Here is an 11,523-nt window from a genome sequence, read left to right on the forward strand (position 1 = left end):
ATGGAGAACAGTGTGGAGATTCCTTAAAAAACTGGAAATAGAACTGCCTTATGATCCAGCAATCCCACTGCTGGGCATACACACTGAGGAAACCAGAATTGAAAGAGACACGTGTACCCCAATGTTCATCGCAGCACTGTTTATAATAGCCAGGACATGGAAGCAACCTAGATGTCCATCAGCAGATGAATAGATAAGAAAGCTATGGTACATATACACAATGGAGTATTACTCAGCCATTAAAAAGAATACATTTGAATCAGTTCTAATGAGGTGGATGAAACTGGAGCCTATTATACAGAGTGAAGTAAGCCAGGAGGAAAAACACCAATACAGTATACTAACGCATATATATGGAATTTAGAAAGATGGTAACAATAACCCTGTATACGAGACAGCAAAAGAGACACTGATGTATAAAACAGTCTTTTGGACTCTGTGGGAGAGGGGGAGGGTGGGATGATTTGGGAGAATGGCATTGAAACATGTATAATATCATATACAAAATGAGTCGCCAGTCCAGGTTTGATGCACGATACTGGATGCTTGGGGCTGGTGCACTGGGACGACCCAGAGGGATGGTATGGAGAGGGAGGAGGGAGGAGGAATCAGGATGGGGACCACATGTATACCTGTGGTAGATTCATTTTGATATATGGCAAAACCAATACAATATTGTAAAGTTAAAAAAAAAGATGCTTAAACTCTCCAGGAATTCGGGAGATACAAATTAACAGTGAGGAGAAGTTACATTCATCAGACTAGGAAAGAAAAGAGCTTCTGGTTATATTGGTTGAGGGGATTTTTATAAGGCATTCAGTTCAGTTCAGTTCAGTCGCTCAGTCGTGTCCGACTCTTTGTGACCCCATGAATCGCAGCATGCCAGGCCTCCCTGTTCATCACCAACTCCTGGAGTTCACTCAGACTCACATCCATCGAGTCAGTGATGCCATCCAGCCACTTCATCCTCTGTCATCCCCTTCTCCTCCTTCCCCCAATCCCTCCCAGCATCAGAGTCTTTTCCAATGAGTCAACTCTTCGCATGAGGTGGCCAAAGTACTGGAGTTTCAGCTTTAGCATCATTCCTTCCAAAGAAATCACAGGGCTGATCTCCTTCAGAATGGACTGATTGGATCTCCTTGCAGTCCAAGGGACTCTCAAGAGTCTTCTCCAACACCACAGTTCAAAAACATTAATTCTTCGGCGCTCAGCCTTCTTCACAGTCCAACTCTCACATCCATACATGACCACAGGAAAAACCATAGCCTTGACTAGATGGACCTTTGTTGGCAAAGTAATGTCTCTGCTCTTGAATATGCTATCTAGGTTGGTTATAAGGCATTATTGAATATTAAAAAGCAAGTGCAGAAAAGGGTGTATACTATGATCTTAGTTTTTATAACAGGAAAAATTATGTTTAAAAACCTATGGATATATATGTATATACTGTGTATGTATATTTATGTGTATGTTTGTATATAAAAAATCATACATATGATTTTATGAACATGGAAAAAATATTAAAATATATACATTATTTTAACATGGGTTACCTGGATAGAGCATAAGTAAAGGAGCCAGAGAAAAAGCTAAAAGAAAAATGGACCATATAAACAGAATAACTTTCTTTAAGCATTTGCTTTATAACAGTGTCGTGTGACTATTAAGACAGAATGAATTAGTGTGAGTGGAAAAGTGTACAAAGTGTAATGCAATCAGAGAATATCTAGGCTCGTCTAAGCCCCACTGCTCATTATTCATATGACCATAATTAAATGTTTAAGCTCTCTGGGTCTGTTATTCTTTTAAATGGAAATATTTGAAACCTACTTTATAGAACTTTTATGTGAATTAAATGAGAAAATACATGTGAAAGTAACTGGAATAATGCTTATCCTGTAATAGATGCTTTGGAAATCTCCTGTCTCCTTCTTCCTTTTTAAAAATTTTTAACTTTCTCAATGTGACTATTAATTTTTAGATTATCTGTGGCAGTTCAAGAAGCCACCCAAATAAGAGCAGAACGAACACATCTGGAGGAACAGACCAGAGCGTTACAAGCAAAGTGCAGTGAATTAGAAGATGAGAAATACGAAGCTATTGTAAGAGCCAGAAATAGCATGCAACTCCTAGAAGAAGCTAACCTTCAAAAAAATCAGGTAAGAAAATTAGCAAGCAAGTTTATTAAATAATAATAAATATATAATAAATAAAACAATGAAATGCTGAACATTCCTCCATGTGACCTGATAGTAAGGGAATCAGTAACTACACAATTAACACATGAAAATGAAATTGCTGCACTCACTATTAGTAGACGTACTGCTTTCTTGACGTTAAGATTTAACATTATAAAATACTATAGTGTTAGCCCTCTCCTAAAACTTTCATATCAGACTTTTTTATATCTCCATCCTTTTGTAACTAATCTTCATCCCTGTAGTCTCATACTTAAAAAAGATCTTCTGAAGCAATTTACTGCAGTATGTATACTCTGTATTTTGTTCACTTGAATAAGATGAATCTTATTAATGTTTATTTCCCCTTCATTAACTACGTAATTACTCTAATAGAGCAAGAAGCTTAATTGACAGGAAATAAATTTAGTTACGAAGATTTAACTGGAGGCTACGTGTCACTGTTCTTTTTTTTTTTTAACCCTCTCACAATTTGATTACTGTGCTATCACATATCATATCTTTTGGCTTTTACCACTTTCATTTAATGATATTTAGTTTATAGAAGTCACAAAATTTGTTTTTAATGTTTCTGGCTCCCTTACATGAAGTGAAGTGAAGTCACTCAATCGTGTCTGACTGCGATCCCATGGGCTGTAGCCTACAAGGCTTCTCTGTTCATGGAATTTTCCAGGCAAGAGTACTAGAGTGGGTTGCCATTTCCTTCTCCAGGGAATCTTCCCAACCCAAGGATTGAACCCAGGTCTTCCGCCATTGCAGGCAGATGCTTTACCGTCTGAGCCACCAGGGATCATTAAATTATTATTTCATTGAAGTAACGTTTATTGAATACCTAGTACATGTATAGTACTCCACTGAGAAGTATGCAGAATACAAAGGAAATACTTTGTGTATGTTTCCTCTCTTACATGATACAGGGCTTTCCAAGAGAACTATTAAAAACAAAACAAGCTGTAAGTTACGTCTTAAGAAGCTACTAGGAAACAAGAAATAATCATCCAAATCCAAGCTGTGGGAATGCTAAGTGCTTTTTATGTCTTTCAGATAATATTCCCTTCTGTGATTAGAATTCAGTTCAGTTCAGTCACTCAATTGTACCTGATTCTTTGCAACCCCATGGACTGTATCATGCCAGGCTTCCCTGTCCATCACCAGCTCCTAGAGCTTGCTCAAACTCATGTTCGTCAAGTCAGTGATACCATCCAACCATCTCATCCTCTGTACTCCCCTTCTCTTCCTGCCTTCAGTCTTTCCCGGCATCAGGGTCTTTTCCAATGAGTCAGTTCTTTGCATCAGGTGGCCAAAGTATTGGAGTTTCAGCTTCAGCATCAGTCCTTCCAGTGAATATTCAGAATGGATTTCCTTGAGGAATGACTGGTTTGATCTCCTTGCAGGCCAAGGGACTCTTCTCCAACACCACAGTTCAAAAGCATCAATTCTTCAGTGCCCAGCTTTCTTTATGGTCCAACTCTCACATCCATACATGACTACTGGAAAAACCATAGTTGTGAGTAGACAGACCTTTGTCAGCAAAGTAATGTCTCTGCTTTTTAATATGCTGTCTAGGTTGATGATAGCTTTTCTTCCAAGGAGCAAGCATCTTTTAATTTCATGGCTGCAGTCACCATCTGCAGTGATTTTGGAGCCCCCAAAAATATAGTCTGTCACTATTTCCATGTTTCCCATTTATTTGTTCTGAAGTGATGGGACCAGATGCCATGATCTTAGTTTTTTGAATGTTGAGTTTTCAGCCAGCTTTTTCACTCTCTTTCATTTTCAAGAGGCTCTTTAGTTTCTTCACTTTCCACCATAAGGGTGGTATCATCTGCATATCTGAGGTTAATGATATTTCTCCGTGCAGTCTTGATTCCAGCTTGTGCTTCATCCAGCCTGGCATTTTGCATGATGTTCTCTACACATAAGTTTAATAAGCCAGGTGACAGTATACAGCCTTGACATACTCCTTTACCAGTTTGGAACCAGTCCATTGGTTTTGATCACTGCCTCTTGTACAGTGTCACGAACCTCCATCCATAGTTCATCAGGCAGTCTGTCTATAAGATCTAATCCTTTGAATCTATTTGTCGCTTCTACTGTATAATTGTCAGGGATTTGATATAGGTCATACCTGAATGATCTAGTGTTTTTCCTTACTTTCTTCAATTTAAGTATGAATTTTGCAATAAGGAGTTCATGATCTGAGCCACAGTCAGCTCCTGGTCTTGTTTTTGCTGACTGTTATAGAGCTCTTCCATCTTCAGCTGCAAAGAATATAATCAATCTGATTTTGTTATCAACCATCTGGTAATATCAATGTGTAGAGTTATATCTTATGTTGTTGAAGAGGGTGTTTGCTATGACCAGTGCGTTCTCTTGTCAAAACTCTGTTAGCCTTTGCTCTGCCTCATTTGTGTATTCCAAAGCCAAGCTTCCCTGTTACTCCAGGTGTCTATTGACTTCCTATTTTTTCATTCCAGTCCCCTGTGATGAAAAGGACATCTTTTTTTGATGTCAGTTCTAGAAGATCTTGTGGATCTTCATAGACCTGGTCACCTTCAGCTTCTTCAGCATCAGTGGTTGGGGCATAGATTTAGATTACTATGATGTTGAATGGTTTGCCTTGGAAACAAGCAGAGATCATTCTGTGATTTTTGAGATTGCACCCAAGCACTACATTCTGGACTCTCTTATTGACTTAAGAGGCCTACTCCATTTCTTCTAAGGGACTCTTGCCCACAGTAGTAGATATAGTGGTCATCTGAGTTCATCAGTAGTCATCAATGAATGGTGATCTGAATACTGTCTACTAGAACTAGGATGAAAGGCACAAAATATGCAATATTCTTGGAAATTCCTCTAAACACCTAAGTTAACTAGAAAAATTAAGAGCAGGGTAAAATTATTTATCTTCTCTGAAGCTTAACCATGTGAGTGTTCTTAACATCAGATCATAAAGATGATCATTTTATGTGGAGCACAGTGGACAGAGAAGATAGTAGTGATACTCAGTGCTTGTCCCTTAAATTTTTTCAACCAGGTCTCAAGTCTACAAATGGTCTTGAGTCAAATTTCATGTTTATGTCTGCAGTGTATATTAAGTTCCCTCTTGACTCACTGCTTAATTACCAGAGAGTTACCACCTTTGGTTGCTTGTTCCAAGAAGTCAAAAGTTCTTTGAACCAGTCATACACACAGGCATGAAAGACAGCTTTAGCATGGTTTTCTTATGAAACTTCCCTTTTCCCATTGTCCCATTCTCCCTGACAAGGTTGTTATATCAGAATAGCTGTTACTTCTCACTAGCTTACCTATGTAAGTGGGAGGAAATTTATTAAAACAAAACAAACAAAAAATAGAGATAGGAATGTGTATGGTATCTTTGGAAGATAGTGGTGTCAAAACAGAGAACCACTAGTAAGTAATGATATTTAATTAAAAAAAAAGATTGACTCAAACCTAAAATTTTAGAAGTTCCAGGCTCAGGAAGATATTTGAACTAGAGATATAAACTTGGGACTTGTCAGCATATAAATGATATTTAAAACCATGAGTTTGGATTAGACCACCAAGAGAGAGATTTGAATAGAGAAAAAGACCAAGAACTAAGTCTTGGGTTGTCCATTAATAAAGAGGTTCAAGGGAAGAGGAAGAAACAGCAATGTAGACTAAAAAGGAATAATCAGTGAGTTAAGAGGAAAACCAATATTATGATATGCTAAAAGCAAAGTAAAGAAAGTAAAACAAGGAAAATAAAATTTTTATCTCAAGTAGTGCTTGACAGATCACATAAGATAATTACTCAGAGGTGACTCTTGAGTTAGCAGTGTAGAGATGATGGTGAAAGCCTGATTATGGTGAACAGAAGAGAAAGTTTTGGAAATGAGCAAGTGCTGACTTTAGAAAAGTTTTGTTCCACAAGAAAGCAAAGAAATGGGATGTGACTGACAACAGAACTAGGATTATAAGAGTGTTTTTTTAGGGGAAATGAAAATGATTGGTTGGTTAGAAATAGCATTGAGATGAAGTGGGTAGTATCTGCAGTGATGGAAGTATGAGGTGACAAGTGACATAATTTGAATAAAAGCAAATAGTGGAAAGGAATGGAATAATAAATAAATTAATTAATAGAAAGGAAAGCCTAAGAGGTTTCTCCAAGAATATAACATTTAATTTGATTACTTAAATTTGACAAATTTTACATAGGGAATAAAAGAGAAGGAAAATTCAAACAATTCTAAATTTCCATCTGTAGGGATCAGAAGAGTGATGGTACTGGCTGAAATAAATATCAAAGGAGAATAATAATTTTTTAGTGAGGACAAGATCAGGTGAGGAAGTTAGAGGAAATAAATATCATTCATAACTTAGACAAGATCTCCAACTAGAGATGTCTCAGAAGTTTCAAATAAGGTGTATGCTTTCAAGAAAGTGATTAGTAGACAGGTTTTTACCCACTTATTATATAATCTTGATAATGATGTGATCTATAATAACATCAAATTATTTTCTGAAGGCTCTGCTTGAGGAGAAGCAAAAACAAGAAGCTATAGAGGAAATGAAAAAAACGGTTTCTCAGATTGTGAAAGATGCTTCCCTAAGAACCAGGACAGCGGTAAGGAGTTTTAATTATATTTAAAATTGAAAATTTTACAGAATTGCACAGCTTAAGACTAGATACTACCTGAGTTTTTGCCTTATGGACCTAGGTAAGTAACTATCAACTGGTTGTATCAGCTGTACTAAATTTCACATAAAAATCATCTCATGATGGTAGCCCCTAACATTACAGCTGGAGTGAAATAGAGGTTGTGGGTAGAGTAAGTGGGAAGGAGAGAGATTTAGACTAGGAATATAGTGAAGATGAACTCAGCTAAAGTATAAAGTCAAGAAGAAGAATCAAAAAGAATCTTGGGATATATAAGAAGCAAAAGAAGAAAACCTCCTGTTATTTGCAGTATCTTAGAACAAGCGTACTAGAGAAATCTGCTTTAATCTCTTATTTCATTGGTAATGGAGCTTAAACCCATGAGAGGTTATTGATTCACTCAAAATTATATACTAATTAAAGCCAGAACTTAGACTCATACCTTCTCCTTGCTGTACTGAGCCTGCTGCTGCTGCTGCTGCTGCTAAGTTGCTTCAGTCATGTCCGACTCTGTGCAACCCCATAGACAGCGGCCCACCAGGCTCCCCCATCCCTGGGATTCTTCAGGCAAGAACACTGGAGTGGGTTGCCATTTCCTGCCTAGGGCTATTCAATCACATTATGCTGATACCATACAGTTTGTGAATTGCGTTATTGTTTACAATTCCATTATCAAAACTAAATCTTGTATTTTTGTGTTAAAAGTAATGAGTTGTGTTTCTTGGTTTGAATTCTGAGCTTTATGAAAGTTAAAAGTGTCTTAGAGGAACTTCTCTGGTGGTCCAGTGGCCAAGACTCTGCACTCCAAATGCAGGGGGCCTGGGTTTGATCCCTGGTCTGGGAACTGGATCCCACATGCCACAAAGAAGACCCAGCACAACCAAATAAATAAATACAAAAAAATTTTTTAAATAAACTATCTTGGAAATATAATTTTGCCTACATATGAAGAAATAGGGAGGACATAATATTTGTCTTTTCCTGTATTATGAATTAATTCATAAGTGGTGAGGGTAAAGTCAAAAAATTTAAAGTGAACTTAGGAGTAAGAAACCACAAAAACCCATTTTAAAGACGAAAAATCTAAAAAACAGAGTTAGCTAGCTTTCTTAGGGTTCCACCTCTGGGAAGCAGCATAACTGAGATGCAAATGAGCTCAACTCAATAGCTATGAGAAATTCTTTATAATTCATTTTGTACTTTTTTTTTTTCCAGAAATTTCCAAATCTGTGAAAATGAAAGAATTGTATAATGAACACTTATTTCTCTCTCACCCAGAAAACTTTTAGTGTCTCTCTATGTTCCATACACACTCTTCCCCTTTTGCCACACATTCAGATATAAGATTCAGGCCTCAAGACACTTCATCTTGACATCTGTTTCCTAGACAAAGGGCATTTTGTTACACAACCACAGCAGTATTACCATATCTCTAAAAAATCAGTATTATTTCAATCCACACTCAGATTTCTCTAGAATATTCTTTAAAGCTGCTTAGATTTTAAAGTTCAGGATCCAGTCCATGTTTATGCATCATTGAATTTGACTGCCATATCTCTGTGCCTGCATGCATGAACAGTTGTGTTCGACTCTTTGCCACCCCAAAAACTGTAGCCCTCGAGGCTCCTCTGTCCATGGGATTATCCTGACAGGAAAACTGAAGTGGGTTGTCATTTCCTCCTCCACGGATCTTCCTGATTCAATGATTGAACCTGTGTCCCCTGCAGCTCTTGCATCGGTGGGCAGATTCTTTGCCACTGAACCACTTAGGAAGCCTACCATGTCTCTGTTCTTGTTAAGTTGTGTCTGACTCTTTGAGACCCCATAGACTGCAGCACGCCAGGCTTCCCTGTCCTTCACTGTCTCCCGGAATTTGCTCACACTCATGTCCACTGAGTCGGTGATGCCATCCAGCCATCTCGTCCTCTGTCACCCCCTTTTCCTCCTGCCCTCAATCTCCCAGCATCAGGATCCTTTCCAGCAAGTCAACTCTTCACATCACGTGGCCAGAGTATTGGAGTTTCAGCTTCAGCATCAGTCCTTCCAATGAAAAATACTCAGGGATTTTTTTCCTTTAGGATTGACTGGTTTGATCTCTTTGCAGCCCAAGGGACTCTAAAGAATCTTCTCCAGCACCACAGTTCGAAAGCATGAAGTGTTAAGCGTTCAGCCTTCTTTATAGTCCAACTCTCACACCTGTACATGAGTACTGGAAAAACCATAGCTTTGGCTCTTTGTTGGCAAAATGAAGTCTCTGCTTTTAATATGCTGTCTAGGTTTGTCATGGCTTTCTTTCCAAGGAGGAAGCATCTTTTACTTTCATGACTCCAGCCAACCATCCTCAGTGATTTTGGAGTCAAAGAAAGGAAAATCTATCACTATTTCCCCTTTTCCTCCACAGTCAGAGCCTTTAGCAGAGTCAGTGAAGCAGAAGTAGATGTTTTTCCAGAATTCCCTTGCTTTCTCTATGATCCAGTGGACTTTGGCAGTTTGATCTCTGGTTCCTCGGCCTTTTCTAAACCCAGGTTGTACATCTGCAGGTTCTCAGTTCACGTACTGCTGAAGCCTAGCTTGAAGATTCTGAGTGTAACCTTGCTAGCATGTGAACGGAGTGCAGTTGTGTGGTAGTTTGAACATTCTTTGGCATTGCAGTGAAAACTGACCTTTTCCAGTTCTGTGGCCAGTGCTGTTTTCCCAATTACTGACATATTGAGTTCAGTGCTTTAACAACATCATCTTTTAGGATTTGAAATAGCTCAGCTGGAATTCCGTCACTTCCACTAGCTTTGTTCATAATAATGCTTCCTAAGGCCCACTTGACTTTACACTCCAGGATGTCTGGCTATAGGTGAGTGACCATACCATCATGGTTATCTGGATCATTAAGACTTTTTTGGTATAGTTCTTCTGTGTATTCTTGATACCTCTTCTTAATCTCTAAATCTGCTTCTGTTAGGTCCTTACTGTTTCTGTCCTTTATTGTACCCATCCTTACAAAAAATGTTCATTTTGTATCTCTAATTTTCTTGAAGAGCTCTCTAGTCTTTCCCATTCTATTGTTTTCCTCCATTTCTTTGCATTGTTCATTTAACAAGCCTTTCTTATCTCTCCTTGCTCTTCACTGGAATTCTGAATTCAGTTGGGTATATCTTTCTCTTTCTCTCTTGCTTTTTGCTTCTCTTCTTTCCTCAGCTATTTATAAAGCCTCCTCAGACAACCACTTTGCCTTCTTGCATTTATTTTTCTTTGGGGTGGTTTTGGTCACTGCCTCCTATAGTGTTGCAAACCTCCATCCATAGTTCTTCAGGCACTTCGTCTGTGAAATCTAATCCCTTGAATCTATTCATCATGCCTACTATAAAATCATAAGTGATTTTGTTTAGGTCATACCTGAATGGCTAGTGGTTTCCCTACTTTCTTCCATTTAAGCCTGAATTTTGCAGTAAAGCTGCTGATCTGAGTCACAGTCAGCTCCCCATTTTGTTTTTGCTAACCGTATAGAGCTTCTCCATCTTCAACTGCAAAGAATATAATCAATCTGATTTTGATATTGACCACCTGGTGATGTCCATGTGTAGAATCATCTCTTGTTTTGCTAGAAAAAGGTGAGAGTCCATCTTCTATTAAGCCAGAGACACTAAGGATATTTGAATAAATGTAAAATAATACCACTTTTCTAAATATTTTTTAATTTTTGGAAAATATACATATTTTCAAAAAAGTATATTTTTTATTTTAACCTGTGACAACTTGTTACTTTTACTTATAAGGGATTCAGTTCAGTTCAGTCACTTAGTCATGTCAGACTCTTTGCGACCCCATGAATCTCAGCACGCCAGCCCTCCCTGTCCATCACCAACTCCCGGAGTTTACCAAACTCACATCCATCAAGTCAGTGATGCCATCCAGCCATCTCATCCTCTGTTGTCCCCTTCTCCTCCTGCCCCCAATCCCTCCCAGCATCAGAGTCTTTTCTAATGAGTCAACTCTTCGCATGAGGTGGCCAAAGTATTGGAGTTTCAGCTTTAGCATCCGTCCTTCCAATGAACACCCAGGACTGATCTCCTTTAGAATGGACTGGTTGGATCTCCTTGCAGTCCAAGAGACTCTCAAGAGTCTTCTCCAACACCACAGTTCAAAAGCATCAATTCTTTGGCGCTCAGCTTTCTTCACAGTCCAACTTTGACATCCATAGATGACCACTGGAAAAACCATAGCCTTGACTAAACAGACCTTTGTTGGCAAAGCAAAGTCTCTGCTTTTTGGGCTGCAGTCCACGGGGTCGCTGGGAGTCGGACTCAACTGAGCGACTTCACTTTCACTTTTCACTTTCATGCATTGGAGAAGGAAATGGCAGCCCACTCCAGTGTTCTTGCCTGGAGAATCCCAGGGACGGGGGAGCCTGGTGGGCTGCCGTATATGGGGTTGCGCAGAGTCGGACACGACTGAAGTGACTTAACATAGCATAGGTTGATCATAACTTTCCTTCCAAGGAGTAAGCGTCTTTTAATTTCATGGCTGCAGTCACCATCTGCAGTGATTTGGGAGCCCAAAAAAATAAAGTCTGACACTGTTTCCACTGTTTCCCCATCTATTTCCCATGAAGTGATGGGACCAGATGCCATGATCTTTGTTTTCTGAATGTTGAGCTTTAAGCCAACTTTTTCACTCTCCTCTTTC

At 38.7% G+C, this 11,523-nt stretch overlaps 1 protein-coding gene across 3 annotated transcripts in view; it reads left to right on the forward strand.

Moving 5' to 3' along the window:
* The window catches only part of SCLT1 (sodium channel and clathrin linker 1), a 230,296-nt gene that overhangs the window by 130,318 nt on the left and 88,455 nt on the right, over positions 1-11,523 (forward strand). For all 3 annotated transcript variants that reach the window (XM_010860232.1, XM_010860233.1, XM_010860234.1), the window contains 2 exons: positions 1,982-2,159; positions 6,712-6,810. In XM_010860232.1, the coding sequence (XP_010858534.1) occupies positions 1,982-2,159; positions 6,712-6,810 (277 nt within the window). The remainder of the gene's footprint in view (positions 1-1,981; positions 2,160-6,711; positions 6,811-11,523) is intronic.

This window comes from Bison bison, unplaced genomic scaffold, assembly GCF_000754665.1.
Source record: "Bison bison bison isolate TAMUID 2011002044 unplaced genomic scaffold, Bison_UMD1.0 scf7180017864465, whole genome shotgun sequence".
Classification (NCBI taxonomy): domain Eukaryota; kingdom Metazoa; phylum Chordata; class Mammalia; order Artiodactyla; family Bovidae; genus Bison; species Bison bison.